Source organism: Leptopilina heterotoma, unplaced genomic scaffold, assembly GCF_015476425.1.
Source record: "Leptopilina heterotoma isolate Lh14 unplaced genomic scaffold, ASM1547642v1 Lhet_8, whole genome shotgun sequence".
NCBI classification, from domain to species: Eukaryota; Metazoa; Arthropoda; class Insecta; order Hymenoptera; family Figitidae; genus Leptopilina; species Leptopilina heterotoma.
In genome coordinates, this window is record NW_025111180.1 from 467081 (window position 1) to 493773 (window position 26693).

A 26693-nucleotide genomic window follows, 5' to 3' on the forward strand; every position below is an offset into this window, starting at 1 on the left:
TTGTACAAGATCTTGTACAAGTTTATTTTCTTGTACAAGTACTCGTACATTTTCTTGTACAAGTTCTAATACAAGAACTTGTTCCAAATCCTGGTACAAGAAATTGTACATGTTCTTACCAGAACTTGTACAAGTTCAGCTGCTGAACGTGTGCATTTTCTTGTACAAGATCTTATACAGGGATTTTTAGTAGGGAGGTGCGGGGTTCGATTCCCATAGGGTACAAGTTTTAATTTAATTCTTCCAGTTTAATGAAAATGTTTGTATGTTTGGAGTGTGCTAAGAATATGAAGTTATTAATGGTCATAAGAATCTTTTATTATTTTTTCCACAAATATTTTTTTTCAAAACTATCTGTTCAATTGTAATCACCTTAGATTTCCAATTATGAATCGATATCCAAGTTGAAACAAGTTCATATTGTACAATGTAACCTACTTGGAATTTCCGGTTGACTGTAATGTTCAAACTGAAACCAGTTCATTTTGAACTTGACGACATTCCGAATTCAAACCAGCTGAAAATACATATCTACTGGTTTGAAATTGGAACTTACGTGACAATAACCAACTCAAAGCAAGTAGGCTCCTGATTCTACCCGGTTCTACTGGTTCTTTAATATAGGGATGTTTAAACTAAATGTTTTTTTACAAATGTATTGAGTAAATTGTCGAAAGGTATAGAAACTGATTATATTTTGCAATGAGGAAAACAAAAGTTATATTTCATTTTACTTGTTCGAAGATACTTAGTTACTTGTAGTACCGCAACTTGTTGCTAGATGACGCCACTGTTTAGAGATAGAAAAAGTCGGACGCTCTACTCTCTCTTTCTATCCTTACCTTAGCTCATGATCCAAGTAACAAGGTCTCGCCACGCGCAGGCAAAAAAAACGTGGAACCAAGCACCAATCAGAATGCGGACGAAGTGACGACCATATTGAAAGTCTAGCCGCGTATTTTTAAATGTGTTTCAAATCCAGAAAATAAGATTGTTATTGTTATTAATATATTTTTATTTTTAATAATAAATATTATTAATTGTTATTATTAATATTAATACGTATAAAATTATTGATAATAATAATAATAAATATTACAATAAATAGTAATTAATATTAATAAATTATTATGAATGTTATTTTATTTTTAATAATAATTATTATTTTTAATTATTGTTAATATTAATAAATATAAAGTTATTAATAATAATAATAAATATTGCAATAAATAGTAATTTGATTTTCAAGATTCCAAGCAACCAATATATGTGAATGTTATGTATCAAGTTAATAATAAGTATTTAATAAAAAATATTAATATTTAATAAAGAATTATTTTACTTTTAATTTATTATTCTTTATGTTCTTTAAATTTGTTTCTGTATTTGATTCAAAATTTAGCGCTTCAATATGGTCGTCGCTTCAGGTAATCGCTATGATTGGTCGGCTTTTTTATGGTGCGCGAACCGAGTTAAAATTGAGCCCGACTTTGGCGAGACCTTGTTACTTGGATCATGCCTTAGCTGCTCTTTACTTCATTCGTTTCTTGGCGTTAGTGACGACCACTTCGTGAAAATAGTGAAAATGGAGGACAAGGACGCTAGGACTGCGAGGGAGGAGAAGCAGGAGCTTCTTAGGAACCTTGAACAACAAATGAATACTGTCTATGGAGAATTGGCAGAAATGGATGATTCGGAAGAATTAAATTTTGAAGGTAAAAATTTAGTTTCCCGTTCTTCGTCACAGACGAACTTTGCCAACAAAGAGACCGAGCTTCAGTCTAGAACTTTAGCCGTGGGTCAAAATAAATATCTGATCCTTAAACAAGAGTTAAGGACGGATTCTTTTCTTTCCTCTAATTCAAATAACATCCTTCATCAGGTAAATAAATTTCCTTTTTATTCTTCAGACGTGTTAAAACACGAAAAAATGGCGGACAAAGAAAGAATGGCTGACGACATGCCAGTCACCGAGGACGGGTCAGACAACGAAGTCGATTGGTTTTTGGGTTGCAACCCTGTTGAAGCGGAGGAAGAGCTTAAATTAAGTCCGGATATTTTAAATAGAATAAAATTTTGATTGAAAGAAGGAATCGGCAAAAAAGAGGAAAAAGAAAATTTAATAGCATCAGTTCCTACAAAGGGGGCGTTAAATTTAGTAGCACCTCTTCTTAACCAAGAGATCACAGTCGATATTCACCCAAAAGTGTTATCAAGGGATGAACACTTTAAGAATTATCAAAATTTGACTGGAGCATCGTTGGCACTTTGGCAGGAGTTGCATTGGTGCTCTCTGCCATTCTTGACGATGCTGATAACCCTTTGGATCGCGAATTCGTTTTAAAAAATCTTTCGAATTCTGTAAAATTATTATCAGAATTATTCTCCGTTCTAACACAGTCGCGCAAGACTTTCCTCGTTGGTAGATATGAAGAAAGAATTCAAAGAGTCTTAAAAAAAGTGGAACCAACTACCTTCCTGTTTGGTGACAATTTAAAATCCCTGATAGAGACGTCGAAGGCTATGGAGAAAGTATCGAAAGATTTGAAATTGAAACCTAAATCAAATTTTAAAACTCCTATCAGGACTTTAAACTGGCGCAGCTCCACCTTTAAGAAGGAGGCGAGTCGGGGGAGCTCCAGTTTAAATCACAACACCTCCAGGAACCAGCAAAACAACTTTGGCAGTCAAAAGAATCCGTCGAGGAAATTCTACTCCCAGTCTCAGCCACAGAGAACCAGGAAGTAGTCGATAAAGTAAGAACCGCTTCAAGATTGAAATATTTTCTTAATAATTGGGCCCAAATTACTAAGGATAGTTTTATCTTGGGTATTATTAAAGGTTATAGAATAAATTTTGAGTATAAGATTTTCCAGAAAGAGGAACCTCATTTCTTAAATCCAAATGCAGATTTAGATTTAGCAATTGAAAAATTAGAAAATTCCGGTGCCATCGAAAAATGTTCAGTAACAAAAGATCAGTTAATATCTCCCTATTTTTTAGTAGACAAGCCTGATAAATCAAAAAGATTTATTTTAAACTTAAAGGGTTTAAACAGGTTTATTAAAAAAGAACATTTCAAATTGAGGACATTCGGACAGCGGTCAATTTACTTTACGAGGGTGATTTTTTATGTAGAATAGATCTTAGCGATGCATATCTGCGCGTCCCGATGTGTGAAGATCACAAAAAATACCTCAGATTTAGATATCGAGGAAATTTATATCAATTCAACGCCCTTCCGTTCGGTTTAACGTCCGCCCCTTTCATTTTTACAAAATTAGGAAAACCAATTTTAAACTATTTAAGACGAAAGGGAATTAGAATCGTGGTTTATCTCGACGATTTTTTAATTTTTGGGGTTTCGGAACAGGAATGTATTAATAATACAAAACAGTTATCTGATTTATTGTTTTTTCTGGGCTTACGCGTTAACTTAGAAAAGAGTGAATTAATTCCGAAACGAACTTGTAAATTCCTGGGTATGATTATCAATTCTGTGGATATGACATTAGAATTACCTATAGAAAAACGATTAAAAATTAAAAACATGTTTTCCAGGTTATTGTCAAGCCAAAAATTAACAGTTTGAACTGTTTGACTTAGCAGAAAGTATAGGTGTTTTAGTAGCAGCTTGCCCTGCCGTGGCTTATGGCTGGTTATATTATAAGGAACTCGAATTAGTAAAAAGAAATGCGTTAAAATTTTTCAACAACGATCCGAATAATCTCACAGAATTATCTACCGATGCGATTATGGAATTGCAATGGTGGTATTCTCAAATTTTGATTACTAAAAACAAGATTAGATCAAACAGTTTCGATCTCGAGATTTTTTCTGATGCATCTAAATCTGGTTGGGGAGCTACCTGTGGTAATGAGAAGGCAAACAGCCTGTTGAGTAAAGAGGAGAGATTAATGCACATTAATTATCTCGAGATTAAAGCTGCCTTTTTAGCTTTAAAATGTTTTGCTTCCTCTCTTTTGAACCAACAGATTCTTTTGAGAATTGATAATATTACCGCATTGGCCTATATTAATAAAATGGGGGAATAAAACATAGAAATTTACACATAATGTCAAAACAAATTTGGGAATGGTGTCAAATTCGTAAAATTTGGTTATTTGCCGAATATGTCGCTTCTAAGGATAACCCTGCAGATGAGGGCTCCAGAATTTCAAACCTGGACACAGAGTGGGAATTAGCCAATCATGCCTTTAATATAGTGAAAAAAGAATTAGGAAATCCCACAATCGACCTATTTGCTTCACGAATTAATAAAAAATGCCCCAGGTATTGTTCTTGGGAAAGAGATCCCGGCGCTATAGCAATCAATGCTTTCACGATCTCTTGGAAGCAGGAGCATTGGTATGCTTTCCCTCCTTTTGCTTTAATTAGCAGATTTCTAAAAAAAGTCAGAGAGGAAGGTTCTTCAGGCATTTTGGTTGTGCCACTTTGGACAGGCCAACCTTGGTTTCCGGTTTTTAATGAATAACGCATATCAAAATTAATTGTGTTTAAACCTTGTGATAACCTGTTACTTTCTCCTTGCAGGACTCTCACCCACCCGTTAGCAGAGGAACTTACCCTGGTTTCGGGTGTTGTATCCGGCAGGCGTTCGAGAAAAAGGGCTTGGACAGAGATACAATAGAAATAATGGTGGCATCTTTAGCTCCAGGTACGAATAAGCAATATGACTCGGCATTGAAGTATTGTTTGATTTTTTGCATTCAGGAAATTCAGGACCCTTTCCAAGCTAAAGAAAAAATAATTCTTAAGTGCTTAGCAAAAAGATACCACGAAGGAGCTGCCTACGGAACTTTGAATTCTTTAAGATCGGCAATTAACTTAATCAACACCTGCGAGATCAAGGATAGCCAGTCAATCAATCGTTTTTTCAAAGGAGTTTATAAACTTCGACCAACTGCCCCGAAGTATAATTCAACATGGGAGGTGGATGGAGTACTCAAGAAATTAAAGGCGAATGGAGTCCTTCCGAAACATTGAATTTAGAAACTTTAACGTACAAACTAGTGATGCTATTAGCATTGGGTTCTGCTTTTAGGGTTCAATCCCTTTCGTTTATCGAGTTAAATAACATAAAAATTCTTTCAGGTGGATTAGAAATTAGAATTTCTAAAATAGTTAAGACCTCCAGGCCAGGAGCCAACCAACCGTATGCTTTTTTTCCTTTCTTCGATGATCCAGATCTCTGTGTGGCAAAAGTTCTTTTAATTTATATCGATGTCACAAAAAACCTGAGAGGTTTTTCTCTTAAAAGTTCCTCACAAGCAGGTCAGCACACAGACCATTAGTCGTTGGCTGAAGTTATGTCTAAATCAGGACTCCCTACTAAAAATAAAATCAGGAATCGTCATGAATGGTCAGAATTTCTGAACATTCCTGAACAGTCTCACCACTTCTGACGTTTTCGAACGTTTCTCACCATTCCTAACCAAATACTTTCCAAGCTCCTCCCACTTTACTCCCACCATTTACGAAGCTGTGACCACTTCTGAAATTCCTGACCATTTCTGAAATTTTTGACTATTTCTGAAATGTGTGAACACATAACCTATAAAAATTTTGGTACATCTTTCTAATTTTGGTAAAGTCTCATGAAAATTTATATATACATATAAAATCTTTCAAATTTATTTTTTACATTTCAGAATACATCCCAGCAAACACGTTATATAAGTATTCTATAACAGTGAGGTCACAGTGTTATAGAACAGTTGTTCCTAACTAGTTATAGATCTGTGATATTACCTGATTGTAACAGAGTTCTAGAACATAGTTACAAGTTAGTTACAGAATATTTCTGTATTATGCTTATGTCACAGTTCTATCACAATGTGATGTAAGAGTTACATAACTTTAATGTCACACATTTTCTGTAACGGTTGTTCCAACCTTGTCCTATAACTGTGTAGGAACATTGTTATGTAACTGGTCTAATCATCTGTTGCAATGCAGTTCTGTAATATACTTGCAATTACAATTAAGAACATTTCTGTAACAACGTTACGTGTCAATTCTATAATGCCAAAGTCATAAATAACTAAAACTAACAATTGTCGTTCTAATCTAGTTCTGGAAATTTGTCCGAACAATGTGGTGTAGTTCATATAATTTTTAATATAATATAATTCATAATACTTTATAAAAAATACCTATATAGTAATTATTGACAACAAATTGCTTTCTTATTTCTTTTATAATACTATTAGTAGCATTTTTTACTCTATCTTTAAATTTTCTTCAGTTTTATTATTCTTCTATGGTGACTACCCAGTAAGAAACGAAAAATTGAAAAGGATTGAAATAATTCAAACTCTGTATGGTGTAGTAGAAATTATCCAATACTTTTGAATGCCATTTCTGTCCAATACTTTTCTATACCATGATAGGGCCACGTTTCGTCTAAAAATGAATGCTATTCAATTCTTTTTGTAATTTTTAACAAAGACAAAATTTTTTTCTGAATGCTTTCCAATTATCCCATCCGAAATTATTACAGCCTGTCATTATATCACTTTTCAATTTTTCATTGGAACCGCGTTTCTGCATGCATTCAAGCAATCTTCTGGATTTTTGTAATTTATAAGATACATACAGTGGCAGATTTTGTAAAAAGTGTTTGTGTTCAAAGAAAAACTTGCTGAAAAATTGATTGTTTACCAATTTAACGTCATTTAAACGAGTCAGGGCCGTTATTCTGTTAGACAATAAATCATAACCTAAAAATTTCAGAGACCTTTAAACACTTTTAACCCTCTTAACTGATAATTTAATAATTATTCCTTTTTAAAATAGCAAATAAATTCATGAGTGCGCAGTTATTTGAAAGTAATTGAACATTCTATATGTCAATAATATTAGTATTATATTATTATACTACTGTCGCGGAATTCAGAAGCATAGGGCAGAAATGGTATTCAAAAGGATAGAATTTTTTTAATGCTTCTTAATCTTTGCTTTCTTACTGGGTATTCAAGAGGATTGATATCGTTACTTTTCATATTGCTCTCACTGGATAGAAAAGTATTGGACAGAAATGGCATTCAAAAGAATAGAATCTTTTTAATACTTTTCAATTTTTCGTTTCTTACTGGGTATTTAAACAATATTACACGGAGAAAACTGGAGTATTCAACTAACTATCTGGAGGGACAAACAGACTATATTTGAGGTTAAGTTTTTCGTAAAAATCTCGGAGGGATAAATAGACACTCCGATGATTAATTTGACAAACTCGGAGGGAAAACTTAACTATCCACAGAATCAGGCTTAACACTCAAAACATAACCCTCTAAGTTTGACTATCCAGTTTTCTCAGTGTATTATGTATAAAAGTCTCATAAATGTTTTAATGGTGCATGTAATGTAATCGAGGGGGTATTTACTTGTGAAATTATTAACGTGTACGCTCCTCCCGTATGAGTCACGCAATAGAGTGTAATAGAGCATTATTACGTCAGTGTAGTACCACATATTATAGAGGTAATAATCAGTAATACCCTGTAATAGTTCTGTACACGGAGAAAAATTTATTTGTACTGATTACAATAGTCTATATTACTGCTCGGATATGTGACCACTTTTTGTTATAATTACTATAGCTGTTGTAAGGAGTACAAACATAAAGGTATCCCTTACAACAGCTATATAGTAATCGTTCCTACTAAATTCTTAACATATTACATAGTCTTCGTAATCATTCCAAAAAGTGATCACATATCCGAGCTGTAATGTAGACTATTGTAATCATTAAAAATAATTTTTCTCCGTGTAATACCCTATAATACTAGATAATACGCGTAATAGCAGGAAAATTTATTATTTTGTAAAATCTATTTATATTTAAATGAAAAGTTATAGAATATAAATTTGTTCTAAAAATTTAGAAATTTCATTAATTAAGCTTAAATTTATTGCTTTAATCTTTCATTTAAAAATTAATTTTTAAGCCTTTCCTTATACTTGTTACTTTGAAAATTTACATCTTTCAATTAACATTATTAAATATAATGTATATTATACATAACATAATTATACTATTGTTGCAAACACAGTATCCTTTTTCAAGTTACAAAGTACATTTTCATAGTTTTTTCGTTATATATGTAAATTCTAAACTTCCTTTCATGAGCCTCCGTGGCGCAGTTGGTAGAGCGTTTGATTTCTAATCCACTCCTAGCTGCGTCTTGCGTTCGAGACCTCGTGAGTGTAAATATTTAAATAAATAGCAAAACAAATTTTCTTCGACATGTATAAACATTCTGGGTATGTATGACATGCGAGAACAGCGTGGAATATTTTTTTAATTTTAATTCAAATATTTTTTAATGACAGATATGAGTAACATATATTTGTAACTGTTCTAGAACTGTGACAAGTATCTTTGTCACCATGTTACAGATCTGTTACTTAACTGTGACATCCCCCTGACTACGACATTTTGCGTATCCAGTGAGTCCCCTGTGAGTCACCAGTTACAGAACATGTTCTTCAATTATTTGTCACAGTTCTGTAACAGATCTGTAACAGTGTTTGCTGGGATTATTCTATTATAAAAATTGTTCTTTTAACTTAACAAAAGTTCTCATTTTTCAAATTGGTATAATTATTGAATTAATTATACAGCAAAAGTAGGTAAATAAATCAAAACATTCGGACCATTCTTTCAACATTATTTAATATATTTATTTAATGTATATTTATAATATATTAATTTAATATATGTATATTTACTTGTAATTATTTAATATAGTTAATTAATAATAAATTTTGATTTATAATATTAGTAATTTACTATACCAGTCAGTACTTATTATGAGAAGTATTTGCATTATAATTGAAATACAGTTATATTTAAATTATTATTAATCATTAATAGAATAATTTCTTACTATAATGATTATTAATAATTTAAATTTAAAATTTATAAAAATTTCAATATTGCATTAATAATTCATTATTATTATAAATTATAATGTTAAATTAAATTAATATTAAATACTAAATTCATTTTAAATGCAGATATAATAATAATTACACAGGCCTGCAAATTTTGGCTTAGTTCTGTTACAGAAAAAGTGGTAGGTGATTCTTATAGCCAAAAAAAAAAAAAAAAACCAAAAAAAAAAAAAACCAAAAAAAAAAAAACCAAAAAAAATTCCGAAAAGTGTCCAAAATAGCCATTTTTTGGCTATTTAAGGCAATATTACAAGAAATCCTGACGTGATGGGCCATTTTGGAAATCGGATTCGTATTCTACGTCAAAAAAGCTATAAGAATCACCTACCACTTTTTCTGTAACAGAACTAAGCCAAAATTTGCAGGCCTGTGTTATTATTAATCTGTATTCGTATTATAGTTTATGAAACATTCCAAATTGTAAAGTTTAAGACTTAATTTATTATTGATTCAATTAATAATGTTAATTTTTATTAATTCACATAACCTATTATGACTAAATTGAAATATAATTAATTAATAAAAATTATTTAACAGTTTATTCTGATTTTTTGATAATATTGGTAATTGAATTTTACTATTTTACAGTTGCTCTTTATATAGACAGTTGAATCAAGAAATATGTAAGTCGGTTTGGTAGTCGCAGTCGTTAGGGCAGTTAGTTTAGGCACTAGGTTAGGTCATGCGTCGGGGTTCGATCCCCGTAGGGTCCAAATTTTAATTTAATTCCGGGAATTAGTTTCAAGTTGTTCCGTATGTAAACAAACTGATATTAATTAATAAAATATATTTTTTAAAATTAATTTGTTGCAACTTTTTGCATATTGTTTAAATAAATAAAACAGAAGTGGCTTAAAAATATGGTCAAAAATGAGATACAAATGGTCTCAAATAGTCACCAATTATGGGCGGGGTCAACAAAGAGGAGGGGATAGTAGCAAACTTGTGACCACTTTAAACTTCCTCCTGATCAGTTGTGATAGATTTCTGACGAGATCCATCCAGAATCGTAAGAAAACTGGATTAAAGTGGTCAGGCGGCCTGACCTGATTTTATTTTTAGCAGGGCTGGAGGAAAAGTTTAAGGCCCATAGTACCAGGCATGCATCTACCTCCAAGGCCTTAGCTAAAGGACTCGATATTAATATTATTAAAAAAGCCGCTGGTTGGTCTGAAACCTCTAAGGTTTTCAGTATATTTTATAACAGACCAATTTTTGGTTCAGAAAAGATCTTTAGCAACATAGTTCTTTAATAAATCTTAGTTTTGTTTATTTGAAATGTATTAAGATTGCTTGCTTAAATGTTTAAATTAAGGAATAATAATTAAGTGTAAAATAAGATTGTTTTGTTTTTTAATAAAAAATTTTATTTGCTCTAAACATCTACAAGTAACTAAGTATCTTCGAACAAGTAAAATGAAATATAATTAATGATTAAACGAACTTGTGAAGTTCGATCATAATTATATGAATTATACCTGGTGATTAACCCGTCAGCGGTCGCGCCGTGAGAAAAAGTCTCACGCAACACTACTTGACCTATAGGGCGCTCTTAGAGTGCAAGTGAGACACTAAAAAAGGCGCGACTGCTGACGGGTTAAATTAATCTATTTGTATAAATAGTAATAATAGTAATCTATTGTTATTAATTACAGCTAATTTATTATCTGCCGGGCCAAATAAACTACTTTTTTTATTTGGCCCGTCTTGAAATGTATGGAACTGGGGTGACGGGCCAAATAATAAAAGTAACTTATTTGGCCCGCTGACGGGCCAAATAAGGCTATTCAAGTTGGGTGGGGGAAAATTCAAGATGGATGCTAACTGGTGCACCAACATTGTATAGAAAGTGTATGGGATAGAGTCTAATTTTTTAAATATCTCGCTTAAACGAAATTTTTAACCATAAGTTTATTAGGATTTTATGTTTCATTTTTAAAGAACTATTTTTTGCAATGATAAAATCAATAAAAAAATAAAATCGATTTTTATTATTGCAAAAAATAGTTCTTTAAAAATGAAACATAAAATCCTAATAGACTTATGGTTAATTTCGTTTAAGCGAGATATTTAAAAAAATAGACTCTATCCCATACACTTTCTATACAATGTTGGTGCACCAGTTAGCATCCATCTTGAATTTTCCCCCACCGAACTTGAATAGCCTTAAGGCGCTAGCACAGCTCCTACTGCCTGCCTGCCGTGCCTGCCTGCAGGTTGACATGGTAACACATAAGAGTAAGAGAGTCAGAAAATTCAAATTAAATGTTTTTTCTCTCTCACTCTTATGGCGCCTGCCTGCGCAGGCAGACAGGCAGTGAGGTGAGAGTGTACCTTTATAGACACTCCGTTTAATTATACATTAAATATACCAGAAGCTTCTCTTTTTTACGATTTATTAAAAAAAACTGTATCTACCTATCTCTAGTTTCCTGTTTGTCAATAATTCGGACAACCTTGAAGAGAAAAACTAAAGTTAGAATGCAATATTAATAATCAGAAAAGGGCGAGATGAAGGCTAAAAAGCACCCTTTCATAAAGTAAGGATTATATTGAAACTAGGTTACGCTCATTTTGATATATCGAAATAGATTAGAGAATATGACGTGTCATATAAAAGGGGCGAATCAAAGAAAAATAACTATACCTTGTCGAGAGCACCCGGATATTGATTTTCCTTTTGTGAAATCCAAGGAATGGTTTTCTCCCCTTTTTAAAAGAGAAGAGAGGGATGTTGCATATTCATAGTAGTGGCCAGCACAGAGAGTATTAGTAGTCGCCATCTTGAAATTCTTGTATCCCATCAACCCTTGCGGTTGTTCACCAGGAGGCGCCACTAATTAAAGTGGATTGACATCCCTGTTGTAGGAGAGTATCCACTGAGCTGTCAAAATTGCGTAAACTTGTTTGTATACTTAGATTGTTATCGGAATCGTTTTTTCTTTGCGAATCATTTGTGTGAATGTACATTTTTTTAAAAACAACAACAACAAAAGGTTAGTAAACATTTTTTCTGTGGGAAAAATTAATATTTTGCATTGAAACAAAAACAAAAAAAGAATGAAAATCGAAGACAATAATTGTCGTCGACACCGGCGCTGAATACTTGGTTTATATTGGAGCTATCATTTTTTATTATAGACCTTCCCTGTTACCCTTTTAATTTGATGTTTTCAATTATCTCACACGTTAATTAGAGAAACAAGCAGAGTTCATTAATTTATACAAATACAAATTGTTTGTCGAGAAAAAAACAAGTGTGTCATTTTTTCATCTGTTAAACGCAATCGATTTTGCTATTTCTTAACCTAAAATTAAATTTTTTATTTAGATGTTAGATTTTATTTAGATTGATGGGGATTTTTAATATTATTTAAGAAAATGATTTATCGATTCGTTACAGTGGAATTACAATTCATTTCTATGTTTTATTTTGGAGATTTTTCGTAATTTTTTGATATTAAAAGAAACTGTTGCAATTCTTATTTTTAACTTTTGTTTATCAATTGTTTGGAATTTTTATAGTTTTTCTCATCTTTTTATATAACTCTCAAGTTTATCTTGTCAGTATTTGATGTGTGCGTGAATCCGGCTTGTATTAAATATTGACTTTTTTACTATAAGCTTTAATTAACCTAAATAATTTTCTAAACGCATTGTTCTGAAAATTGACGTTCACATGAATTAATGACATGTGATTAAAAATAGTAATCTATTCAATTGATGTAAATAAATAATATAGTAAATTAATATTCTTTAATTAATTCTGTTAGTTAATTCTATTCTGTTAATAATAATAATGGTTGAATATTTGCTGATATTTGCTAATTACTAGATAAATAAAAGGAAAGATAAAAATTTTTGTTTACAGAATAAGAGGAATCATGAACGAGAAGGAGGAACTTGTTAAGAAATCATTATTTAGCTTTGTTAGGAAACAAGTACCAACTGCACAATTGAGGTGAGAAAAAAAAAAGAAATTTAGAAATAGAATATAAATTAATAGCTTTGAATGAAATATTTTGAAAAAAAATTTCAGCTTCATTGATGATATTGTTCTGAGTTATGTTGTGAGTATGGTGGAGGAGAATGCCCTCGAGGAGGATTTAGATGTCGATGGATTATGCGAAATGGTTTCCGCTTGTTTGCCGGAATTTTCAACAATTGAGAAGGATGCTGTGTCAAAATGGCTAATTGACGTTGAAAGTACATTGCGCCAGGGTAATAAAAATAATGAAAATGGTCAACCACATGATCCATTAAGTCACATTAGCCTCGCAGCACTCTTACCTCCGAATGACACTCAACGAATGAGGGTTCATCATCTTTCAGAAACAAGTGACGCTGGCAGTGATTCCAGTGGCGAATATTTTGCCGAGGTTGAAGAAATTTATTTCTCTTATCGAACTATAAAAAACCCCTTTTTTAGTTCAATTTTATTTTCTTATTAATTCTCTATTTTATTTCTACCTCTCTATATTCTTTGTTTTTTATTTTTATTTTTCTACATTTTTCTATAGTTATTTATTTTTATTTCTTTACATTTTTTTTTCCTTTTATTTCTATACATTTTTAATTGATATTTACTTTCACGTCTCTACATTTGTTGTTTTCTCCTATTATTTCTCTACAATTTTTATTGTTTTTTAATTTCTCTACATTTTCTATTGCTAAATTATTTTTATTTCTCTACAAATTCAGGGCTCGAACTAGGTCCGTAAATCCCGTAAAGGTCCGTAAAAGTCAGTTTTTTGAAAAAAGGTCCGTAAAGTCCGTAATTTGATTGAAAAAGGATGAAAAGTTCGTAAATTGTACGATGTAATTTGGAAAATTTTGAAAAAGTTACAAATGATTGCAGAAATTCAATTATTTTCTAAAGTAATAAAATTCTTCGCAGAAATTCAATTATGTTTAAAAATTTGTTTAAATTCTCGTCAAAATAAAATAGAATTTTATTACATTTTTTTTGAATAATTGAATTCTTTTGGAAAATTTTACTAAAATAGTAGACATTGAGTTGAGGGAAATTTCTATCGATCTTTTAAGCCTTATTTTTGAATTTTTGTTTTTAAACATTTTTTAAATAACAGTAAGTATTAACAAAATCATAAAATCGTAAAATATATTTTTTTTCAGTGTTATTGATTAAGAAAATTATTTAAAAAATCTATTAAAATAATGTTTGATTGATAAAAAATAAATTAATTAAACACTTTTTAATGAATTAATTGTTGTTATTTTTTATAAACTGTACTTAGGCTTAGAAATTACAAGTTTCTTCTCAATTGTACAATTTTTCATGAGTAATATATCTACTGATGATAAAAAACAATTATTTATTAAAACATTATTTAAACAACTAATTGTTGCTATTTTTTTCATAAACTATTTATACTTAGGGTAAGAAATTTATATTTGTTTCTTATGTACTTTTTTCATTTTTTCAGAAGTTTCATTTGGGTTAGAAATTTCTAATTTTTTCTAAACAATTAAGTGGAAAGTTGAAAACTATAAACTGTTTAAACAAGGGTTAAATAATAAATTTTTTGTTTTTCTATTATACTTAGGTGTTTAAGTTATCAAAAATTACGCAAATGAGAAAAATAAGAATTTATAATTTTAACTATAGTAAATTAAAAACTTAACAAAATAAATTGTTTAAATAATTAATTTTTAATTTTTCTTTTATACTTGAATACTTTACTAATGAAAAATTGCACAATTCAGAAAAAATAGAAATTTTTAACCCTAAGTACAGTTTATGACAAAATAATAACTTTTTATTGTATAACAATTTTTAACTAAATAATTTTTTATTTTTTATCAATCAAACATTATTTTAATAGGTTTTTTAAATAATTTTCTTAATCAATAACTCTGAAAAAAATATATTTTACGATTTTATGATTTTTTTAATACTTACTGTTATTTAAAAAATGTTTAAAAACAAAAATTCAAAAATAAGGCTCGAGAGATCGATAGAGAATTTAATTACGAAGATTTAGAAAAAAGAAAAAGCGTTTTGGTAAAGATAGAGTGATTTGAAACGAAACTTGCGCCGCCATAAGTGAATACATGCACAAGTCCCGGCACTCCGCGCTGGACACTTTATTTTTTTTTTGTAAAGTTATTGTTGTCCCATAATTAAATTTACAGGAAGTATTCTTTACTTTATTTATAATATTTACCAAAAAAAAAATTTCAAATCGAAAATATATTTTTTTCAAAATTTGAATTCAAAAAATTTTTTTAAATTTGTTTCCGGCAAAAAAATTTTTTTTTGAAATTTTTATTTTTTTGTTTAAAGTACTTCTAATTATGAGTATTTTCCAAAAAAAATTATCTTAATCAGTTAACAAGAAAAAAAGTTATGTGCCTCTTTTGAAAAACCGACCAAAATTTTGAGTAAGAGGTAACTCAAAAAATTTTGAAAATTTTGAAAAAACTTTTATACGCTTTTATTCCATGTATAAAAAGGAACAAATTCTGAAAGTATTTTCAATAGTGCTAAAATCATCGAAAATTCTTATGATCACTTGGCGTGGAATTGCTCTATTTTCAAAGATAACAAAATTTTTAGCAAGAATTCAATTATTTTCAAAAATTTTAATAAACTTCTTTGAATTCTCGTAGAATTTCCAAATAAAAATTGATGATTTAAAAATTAATTTTAGTTTAAATTTGAGATAATAATGGAATATCAATATGAAAAGCATTATAGCGTGAATTTTTAGCAATAATTGAATGTTGAAAAGATTGCAAATTAAAATTTTTGGAAAATTTGGATTTTTCATACTTTTAACTAACAATTCTGTAGAATTAATTTTTTTTGAAAAAGTTTAATTGAATTTTTTATTTTCTACAATATATTTAATTGAAAAATTTCCGAATAATAGAAATTTCACGTAAAATAATTGTATTGTAAAGAAATGGATTTTAAAATTCTAAAAAAGAATTTTTTAGAAAATTATTAAATTTTGAAAAGAATTTTAGTTAAAATTTGTACAAAATAATAATTGAATTGAAATGATGAAAATAATTTTGAAGAAGTTGCAGTAATAAGATTCTTATAATGTAAAATTATTATAATAAACTATAAAATTATTATGAAACATGAAGGAATTTTATTTATAGTTTTAAGTAAAATTTTCTCTTATTTGACTCGGACTAGTTACATTTTTGTCTGTAATCGGTCTGTAATTTTTAATTTTTGGTCCGTAGAGTACGTTTTTTTAAATACTTTCACTGATTCGTGCCTTGCAAATCCTATAGCTATTTATTTTTATTTCTCTACATTTTTAAAAATATTTTTACAGGAATCATCGTGGAATCAAGTGGCCCTATTGCAGGAAATGTTTCCAGGAGCAAGTCCAGCTGAAGCTCGACATTGTTTGGCAGTTGCCGGGGGCGATATTGCAAAAGCTGCTCAACTCGCGCTTCATAGACAAGAAGCTGGACAAAGTATTGCCAGTAATCTTACGTTCCTGACAGTGAGTAAAGTTTTTTACCAAAAAAATCTATATTAATAATCGTTATATTCCGGTAATCTGTTCGCAGTTTGGAGTTAGTTGCTTGTTTGCTTTTTTGTTTCCTAACTTCTTAAATAATTTTTCTTTTTAAATATTTAAAATTTTTAAATTAATGTACTGAAAATCATTTAATTCTTGTAAAGTATTTATAAAGAAATTTGAAAATAATTGAATTTTATGAAGAATTCAATTATTTTCAATAATTGTAATAAAATTCTTTTGTCAATTTATAAATAACTAGCTGTCATACCCGTCTTCGACGGGTTTTAGTTTCTACCAATAAATTTAAAAGTGTGTCTACCAATCTTGAAAATCAGGAAGTAGCCAGGAATTTTATTTGACCGGAAAAAAAGAATATAATTAGTTACCATTAACTATTTCAGTAGGAGAATATTAAGTACTATTTGAATCAGTGACTGACATTTTATTAACAAATTAATTATTTTTAACTAATTCAAATGCAGAGAACAATATTTGTTAATTTGTAGTACTTTAATATTAATGTATTAAAAATCAATCCAAAATTTCCACCAGTTTTTAGATTTATAGTAGAGTCTAATTCGAACTAATTCGGGTCTGTTTTCATAAATATTACATCAATAAAAATTAAAGTAAAAAGCAATTTTTTAAAAGCGAATTAATTTAATAAAATTTTTTTTTAATTTGATAAGAAAATTCCCGATTCCCGGCTTATACAGTTTTTCCAGGTCACATTAATTTCCTGTTTTTCCCGGTGATAGACACCCTGTTAAATGTATTAGTGGAAACAAAAACCCGTCGTAAATTTTTGTAGCCATTTGTAGATTTATTTATGGTTAAAATCAAGTATATTTAAATTTGGTGAGAAAAGATAAACCGGTAAAAATTTAGGCAAAGCCAGAAATTTTATTAAACAAAAATAGATACCGAGTTTAACTTTTGTCTTTGCATTGCTCAAAACATCTCTAAAAGTTAAATCTATAATTAAAATACCAAAAATTTTTAACATCTAAGTGTATAACAATAATATAACAATATAACAATAATGTAATTTTTACATTACATGTCACATAAAAATAAGACTTAAATTTTTATTCCGTTAAGCATGTTATCTTTTAAGGTTGACTATTGTTCATAGGAAAGCGTGAATGCCAATGAGACGATAATGGAAGATATACTTATAATTATTTATATTATTATTATAATTATTATTATTATAATTATAATATTATTATTATAATACTTATTTGTTATTTTGATTCTAATCGTTTTCTAGTCAAAATTAATTAATATTATTTTCATGTCATTAACATGCAAAAATCCAATTATTCAGAAGAATTCTACACAAAATCACTATTTTTCTAAATTCATTCAGGGAAGTCAAGAAAAAGTAAGGGAATTTTGTCAAAAGTGCTGGAATAATATTCAATTTCAAGAATTCATAAGAAAATTCTGAATGTTATTCTTCAGCATTGAAAAGAATTTAATTATTTTAAACTCTTCCTGTTTTTAACAACAATTAGACTTCACAGATTTAAAATTTATTTTTTTAAATAATTTAATTTTGAAAAACTATCGAGAAAAAATTATTTTATGAATTATTTTAGAATAAATTTTTATTTAAAAATTAAAAAAAAATTGAATTTTATGAAATTTTTTTTATAAATAATATAAATAAGTAAGAAATGATAATTTATTAGGGGAGAGTTGTTATGGGTGTCTACCTTTTCATTTCAATTCGGAAGTCGCGAATGCGCCTGCGCAGCAACCATGACAGTTCACCAATTTTAAAAGTTTCGGCCCTGTTCTATTAACATGTGTTAAAACCATGGAGTAGTATAAGGAGACCGAACGCCACTCACGCAAAGTGGCCGCACTTTTCATTACCGTGTTTCCTCTGGGCTCACTTACATCGATAGAAGCGCCCCCAACGGGGAAAAATGTCACTAATAATCGTCTGCTAATTGTTATTGTACAGTGCAGTTGGTATTTTTATAGGTTAGTGTTGTTTGGAAATAGTTGACAATTATCATTAATAATTATCTTATAATTATAATATATTATTATTTATTCAATATTAATTTTGAAAGTGCTCGGTTGGAAGTGAAAAGAGATAAATAAGTAAGTATATGTGAGAATTGTTGCGATTAATATTGTTTATATACATAACTTAATTGTTACTAAAATTCCCTCTATAATTAAGAGAGAAGAATTGCAATTTTTCGCTACACAGACAGCAGCAGGCATTTTCACTCACAATTTATTTTTTACATGCTTCATTGAACTAACAATCACTTTTATAAACAAAATTAGAGGTTATGTCATGTCTTATTTTGTTTTTAAATATAATGATCTTCTCCTCCGCGAGAGGCTCTTCTATCGATGTAAGTGAGCCTAGAGGAATCACTGTTAAGTAGAGTCTACATTGGATGAACGCGAACGTTGCCGTGCTGACGTCACCCATTTGAATAGCATGGGTGACGTCAGACGTTCGCGTACACGTTCACGTTCGCGTACCATGGAATGTAGACTCTACTTTATGAAAAATGCGGCCACGTTTGACGCGGATTCATCACGGGCGTTCGGTCTCCTTATACTACTCCATGGTTAAAACTTTACTTTTGCTCATGTTTTTATAGAGAAAAGAAAATGTGTCCGGTGCAAAATTGGTATCAAATTTAAACATAAAAACACGCAGTTAAATTTGCAATTAAAAATATCACTGCAGTGCAGAAAACAGTCAACTAAAAGAAGAAAAAAGAGTTGGTTCCAGAGTGAGGTTATGTTTACTATATATTGACATATTGTTATTCGCTGATGAAATGTGAAAAACACAATAGTTACCTCTTTCACTTTTATTTATTGTTTTTATTAACGTTGCATGTAGAAATGCAAAAAAAACTAAAATAAATTATTGATATTTCAAAAATAACTTATTGATAAAATAATTAATATATGCTCCGTCCTTAATTTTTTCATTAAATTTATTCCAGTATTTGTTAAAATTATTATACTCCATTTTTATGCAACATATAATAATTATTAGAACACTTTTTATAATTTTTTCATATCTGAATAATGCAATAGCTGTAAACAGGGCCGAAACTTGAAACGGAACTTCAATTCCATATAACGCATGCGCAAAGAAAATAATTGAAATGAAAAGGTCTATTAAACAATCATTTATCCACAAATATAAACGAAAATAATTGCAATTTCTATTATTCGAACTTTTGATTATCTGAACCAGATCCTGCCTGAATTAGTTCGGATAATTCAGTTTCCACTGTATTTAAAAAATTATGTAATTTTAATAGTATAGTCATTAATGTCTTAAAAATAAATCCGGGAATAATTTAGTTTTAGGTCCGGGAAATACGGGATTTTGCTAGGAATTTGAAAATCATAATTCGCTAGACACCCCTCGCTTATTACCTATTTTTTCATACTACATACTTGTTCAATATGAAAATTATTCACTTGTGGTTTAAATATAATTTTTATTGAAAGTTAGCAATGAATCTGCTGCAAATAAATTTTAAACTAAAGTTTATTATTTATATTAACCAAAATAATTGTAAATCTTAAATACTTCTGTCTAAAAAATATGCTAGTCGAATTTTAAAAAATAGTATTCTGTTGAGCGAATTAACCCTACATGAGCGAAATTAGCGTCATTTACGGTACATCCGTTTTTGTCTATTTTGGTGTAATAAATTTTACGAGGCCTTATACGGTTTAAGCAATTCTATTTATATTGACGACGTTTCGATACATTAAGTATTCTCTTCAGGTCAAAATTGAAATTAATTAGTTAATTAACATACAGTCATTCAGTCATTTTATCGAAAAAAGAAAAGAAACACCTCATAAAGAGAGTTTCTATTAATTTATTACTAGCCAAATTATCCGCGCGCAAGCGCGCGGGAATGTTGTTTTGCACTGTTTATTGTAAACAATTTCAAGTAATTTTAATTTAAGTAATAATTAAATAATTAATTTTCACTAATAATAAAATTTTTCATGATAATTCAATTTTTAAAAAAATTTTTGATTAAATTCTAAACATGAATCTAATTATTTTCATAAATAATAAAACTTATCGAATGATTTCAATTATTTTTAATAATATTTTAAATTAATAATCGAAAAATTCAGTTATTTTCACAAATAAAGTTTTCCACTAGAATTCAATTATTTAAACTAATAAAATTTTCATAATATTTATTATATTTCGAAAAAATTAATTATTTAAAACAATGTTCATAAAATTCTTATGAAGAATTCAATTACTTTAAAAAAAATAAATTTTTTTTACAGAAATTCAATTCTTTTATTTTAATAAACTTTTCCGCAATAATTCAATTATTTTCAAAAATAATAAAATTCTTCTATGAAATTCAATTATTTTTGAGAATTATAATAAAATTCTTAGCAACTATTCAATCATTTTCATAAATAATAAAATTCATAGCAGGATTTCAATTATTTTTAATACAATTTTACAGTAATTATTTTTAAAAACTTAATTTCAATTCCACGAAAAAATCAATTATTTAAAAAAATGTTTTTTTAATATTTTTTGGAAGGATTGAATAATTATTTTCAAGAATTTAATAAAATTGTTCGAAAGAAATTAATTGTTTTAAATACAATTTTAATTAAATAATTCAATTATTTTTAAAAATTTTAACAATATTTTTTCTAAGACTTCAATTATGTCGATAAATAAGAACATTACTCCCGAAAATTCAATTATTTTGAGGTATTTTAATAAAATTCTTTTCAGAATTCAATTATTTTCATAAATAATAATTTTCTTCTTGGAATTACATTATTTTAAAAAAATTCTAATAAATCGTTCAAAAGAATTCAATTATTTTCAAAAAAGTTTAATAAAATTTCCAAACATTCAATTATTGACAAATTTTTTAATAGAATTCTTTATAAAATTTAATTAGGGGAGAGTCGGTAGTGGCGAGACACGCTTTGTTTTTTTTGTGTAGAACTCATATTTTCATAAATATTTGGTCTGCTTTTGTGCAGACAGACTAGTGAGACTATCTTTTACAAATTTACATAATATAGATAGCATATGTCTTCAAAAAAAAAAGTTATTACCGAATTTCAAAAATGTCTCGCCACTGCCGACAACGCCCTATCATTAAAAACTTTTCGCAATTCAATGATTTTCAATATCTACTATTATCATAAAATTTCCAAACAGAATTCAATTATTTAAAAAATGGTTTGTAAAAATTTTCGTAAGAATTCAATTCAATTTTTATAAATATTAAAATTCTTTGATGAATAATAAAATTCGTTGCAGGAATTCAATTTATTAAAAGGATGAGAAAAAAGTAAATATTTTTGATGAAAATTAGGAAAAAGTTAGGAAAATAAAAAATATGGAATGGAATTTTTTTCAATTTGAATAAAACGAGTTTTTTTTACATTGAAAAAAAAAAATGCCAATAACCCACAAAAATTAATTTTCAAAACAAACAAATGAATGCAGATAATTTGCTAACGGAAAGGAAACTTACGATTATTATAATGTATATATATATGTATATATTATTACATTTTAATTATTTTTTGAAAACAAAATTTAAAAAAAAAGTCAATTATTTTGACGTGCCATAATTGTCTTGTTTTTTTTTGTTTTTTTTGTTTTCAAAAAATAATTAAAATGTAATAATAATAAATTAATAGAAACTCTCTTTATGAGGTGTTTCTTTTCTTTTTTCGATAAAATGAGTGAATGACTGTATGTTAATTAATTAATATCAATTTTGAGCTGAAGAGAATACTTAATGTATCGAAACGTCGTCAATATAAATAGAATTGCTTAAACCGTATAAGGCCTCGTAAAATTTATTACACCAAAAATTAAATATTGTTCAAAAGTAATAAAATACTTCTTAGGGATTCAATTATTTTCATAAATAATAAAACTCATCGCGGTATTTTGAATTATTTTTAATACAATTTTAATCAAATTTCTCGAAAATTGTAATTATTCTGAAAAATTTTATTAAAATTCGTTGATAGAATTCAATTATTTGAAAATTTTTTGATTATGATTCTTTATGGAAATTGAGTTTTAAGAAACATTTAATTATTCAATAAATTATTTATTTTTGTATTTAAATAATTGAATTCTAGTAGAATTTTCTAATAAAAATTGATTTAAAAATAAATTTCAGTTAAAAATTTTAGATAATAATTGAATATTAAAAGTAAATAATAATTGAATTGTAAATGATTTTATCACTCGGTCATCTTTAATTATTATAAAGCATGAAGAAATCGATATCTTCATGTTTTGCAGCTATGAAAATTTTAATTTATAGTTTTAAGTAAAATGTTCTCTTATTTGACACCGATTGGTTATATTTTTGTCAGTCCGTAAATGGTCCGTCATTTTTCATTTTTGGTTCATAAAGTCCGTATTTTTAAATACTTTTAGTGGGTCGAGCCCTGAGATAATGATTTTTTTAAAAAGAATTTCATCAAAATTGTTGAAAATAATTGAATTTATATTAAAATTCTTGAAAATAATTGTTTTCTTTCGAGAAATTTTATTGAAATTGTAGTGAAAATAATTGAATTGTTCTAAAGAATTTTATTATTTATGAGAATAATGAAATTCTTGCGACAAATTTTATTAAAATTTAAAATTAAAATAATAAAAAAGAATATTCTATATTATGTACTTAATAAGTGCATTCTTTAAATTAAAAATCTGTAATCATTCAAAAATTGATGTTTATTCTTAAAAATATAAAATTTTTGAATTTAAAAAATAATAAGAAATGGAATATGTTCCGCGAGCTGGCGCGCGTATCATTTGCTTGCAATAAATAAATTATAAATATTTTTATTAATTTAAAAAATTTATCTCTTTTGCTTTTCAGCCGAATGGTCGTAACAAGGCTCGTGTCAATGACGAGGAATTAAAATCGCGTATAATTGCACGCTACAGTTATGTGGATCGTGATGATGATTCACGTGAGCATAGACCAGTGGCACCGAAAATGGAGCCAAAGAAACTCGTTAGATATTTGGACAACAAAATAGTGAGTATTAAAGGTGAACGATTTACCGAAATAAAACGAGGCGAAGAGGAAGATGGCAACGAGGGTGGACGAAAGAGAGGTCACTGCCGTCCGTAACCAGTCCCCCTGCCTCCACCCCCCGATCCACCCCCTTGGAGGCATATGATTGCAGTTTAAGTATATATTTTATTATAGAAATTTAGTCCTTCGCATTCAGGTATAGGAATATATCTTCAAAAGTATTGGATATCAAACCAGTCTAGTCTATTTTTACATTCTCATTTTATTTAGTTTAATTGTTTCGAAATAACAATTTCAAAAAGAAAAATTATTTATTTTAAATAGACGTTATTTCTATTTTTTCGTCATTTTAATTTCTTTTTCTTCCTTTACGAAAGAAGGCATTCAAATTATATTTTTTTATTATTTTATACTAAAAATCATAGAAGAAAAATTAAATTCTTCCTTTAAGTATTATTAAACAATTGTGATCATTTTCGATTGATATTGAAGTATTTTTTCGACTTTTGATATCCAACGCTTGATATGTAAATAATTCTTTCCATCGAGCGTTACAATGGCCACGCGTGATTTATCCCGATTCCTTTTAATTATCCCAATAAAATATTTCGATACGATACGCTTGTACAAAGAAGAGATAAGAGAATATAGAGAATTGAGTGACGCTTTGTCGAAATAAAGGAGAGGATCGAGAGGATTGCAATTTTCGAGAAATGCTTTTTGAAAATACGACTTTTTGTCTCATAGAGTTTCTATTTGTGGATAATTGGGAAAGAAAAGAAAATGTAAATATTGGATATCATGGGATAAAGGGATTAAAAAATTCATCACAGTATTCAGATACAAAAGGTCATCAATTTTCTATGTAACTATTTCATATGCGAATGATAACAAAGTCGGTTGGCTATTGTAGTCTTGGATTATTAAAAAAAATATCGTTTCTTTTAATCCTCCAAGAATTTTTTTTATTCCAATTTTGAAATGGTGAAAATAAATCCCATTTTTTATTGCTTTTTTATATATTTTTTTAGTCTGACACGCTTTGATTGATCTTAATTTGTTCTACTTAATTTTTACGCGCTTTTCACAATTATACAATTTAGCTATTTTTCGTAGTTTCACGTTTTGAAAAAAAAGAACAAAGAAGTAAACAAGAAACAAAAAAATGTGCGCTGAAATACGCCGAATTTTCATAGAAATCTTTTATACTAAGAAAAAGTCTTCTGCAGGATGCAAATTTATAAAAAAAAAATATGTATTCGATTGTGTTTTTTCTAGCATTTTTGTAAACAAAACGCTTTTTAGAAGGAACGGAAAATCGAGAGGAAAAAATGGGAATTTTCAAGTGTAACGTGGAAATTGTTTTATTATATTCTCAAATTTACGGATATGGATTGCACTTGCTTGGATTTTGAATTTAAAAAAATGAAATTAGAGGAGAGTGATAAATTAAGAAAATTATTTTCTTCGCATTTTTCTTTGTAGACTCTCCTCTGAGAAAAAAAACGAAAAAAAATTAAGGCAAGCACATTTAAATAATAATTATAAGATTCGTTTACTACGCCATATAATTTACCAGTATTACTATTGATATATCTTAACTACGACTAATTACGAGCATTAATAGAATATGCATGTGTTTAATCATCACATTAAGTGGTAGAGGCTCATTTTAGACTGCATAAAAAAACGATTCTCAAAAATAAAAAAATCGAACGAAAGAAAGCTCGAATAAAATCTTATTCTGCCACTATAAAAAAAATATATTGTCACAATATTATAAAAAAGCATTATATTAGCGATATTATATTATCGCATTCTTATTTGTGATGGACTGAGATGTAAGATATATTTGTATTTTTCACAATCTTAATGTTACTTTTATTAGGTTTTTTAAATAAGCTATTGCGATAAAAAGAAATTTTAACTTGTCAATCAATTAATATTTGCACCGCTGCTTCTCATGTTTCCTTCAAATTAAAATCGTGTCAAATAATAATTTTTTTTTTTTATTTTTCAAAATCATTTTTATCGTTTTGACAATTTTAATTTGAAAGAAACACTGTGAGAAATCAATTTTTCAAAATAGATTTGCACCTATTGATCGATTGCAATTTCATACTGCGAGAAGTCAAGAAAAAGATAAATGTTCTTAGATAGGGAGTTTTTTCACTACTAGAAGAATATTATCAATTCAATAAAATTCGTTTTCGAATTGCATTGTTTAATCGTCTTCTAGTCCAATTCTTATAATATACGCTCACCTCAAGTAGTGATTGAAAAAATAAAAAAATCCCACTATTGTTTAGATAATAAAATACATGAATATATTAAAAATCATTAACTTTTAGAGAAATAGTTGGAATGGACAATTTTCAACTCGAATTATAAAAATTTAGACAAAAAAAAGATTAAAAAAATACAAAAAACCTACTAGAGGAATTTAAAGCTCTCGATGAGCCGATCCTTGCCATAGTTTTCTTAGGTTTACATTACAAGTGAAATGTGCATTTAATTACCATAATAATAATAATAATAAAAATAATTATAATTAAAAATAATAATAATATTATCGTATAAAGAAACTATTTGTTCAAAACTTTTAACGCGAGTTTTACAGCAAAAAGTGTTCGCAATAATTTAAATTTCATTCAAATGAATCGAGTGAGTTGCTTAATTTACGAATTTAATATAAATTAAGTCAAAAAAACTAGCGTAATATTAAAAAATATATTTGCTCATTTATAGAAAACAAAAAAATTTCGCTTGAAAAAAAAATGAAATTTCGAAACATACTCGATTCATTGGAATTGATTTTTTTTCCACGCTTCGTATCGCGTGCATTCGTACTCTGTTCTAATATAATTATTATTATTAATTCTATAAGAAATAGGTAGACAGCTATCAATACTAGAACATGTAGAAATTAGATATGAAAACAAAAAAAAAACATTGTATATCTATCATATAATCATTGTGTAGAAAAATTCGTCGAAAAAAAGAGAATTATTTGAAAATATTGTAAAACTATATATATATAGAGAATATGTAATTTTACGTATTTCCTTACCGGTGATTTTTGTCCGCCCTTTAAACAAAGTTTTTAGGGTTTTTATTTTAT

At 28.2% G+C, this 26693-nt stretch overlaps 2 protein-coding genes across 4 annotated transcripts; both read left to right on the forward strand.

The window, feature by feature from the left end:
* Nucleotides 1-1163: 1163 nt before the first annotated feature.
* On the forward strand, nt 1164-5558 carry LOC122510986. Of its 2 annotated transcripts, XR_006302481.1 has the most exons (3): nt 1164-1715; nt 1911-2756; nt 4555-5558. XR_006302481.1 is itself a non-coding variant. In XM_043625958.1 (2 exons), exons 1-2 carry the CDS (start codon nt 1412-1414, stop codon nt 2078-2080), a joined length of 474 nt encoding a protein of 157 aa, XP_043481893.1. In that variant the 5' UTR covers nt 1164-1411; the 3' UTR covers nt 2081-2761. The 2 variants fall into 2 exon arrangements, 1 of the variants encoding a protein (XP_043481893.1); XM_043625958.1 differs by lacking the exon at nt 4555-5558 and having other exon boundaries at nt 1911-2761.
* Nucleotides 5559-11169: 5611 nt separating this feature from the next.
* On the forward strand, nt 11170-26543 carry LOC122510984 (CUE domain-containing protein 2). Of its 2 annotated transcripts, none has more exons than XM_043625955.1 (5): nt 11170-11522; nt 12854-12943; nt 13022-13361; nt 16299-16472; nt 23411-26543. In XM_043625955.1, exons 1-5 carry the CDS (start codon nt 11494-11496, stop codon nt 23666-23668), a joined length of 891 nt encoding a protein of 296 aa, XP_043481890.1. In that variant the 5' UTR covers nt 11170-11493; the 3' UTR covers nt 23669-26543. The 2 variants fall into 2 exon arrangements, with proteins under 2 accessions (XP_043481890.1, XP_043481891.1); XM_043625956.1 differs by lacking the exon at nt 11170-11522 and adding an exon at nt 11563-11978.
* Nucleotides 26544-26693: the final 150 nt, after the last annotated feature.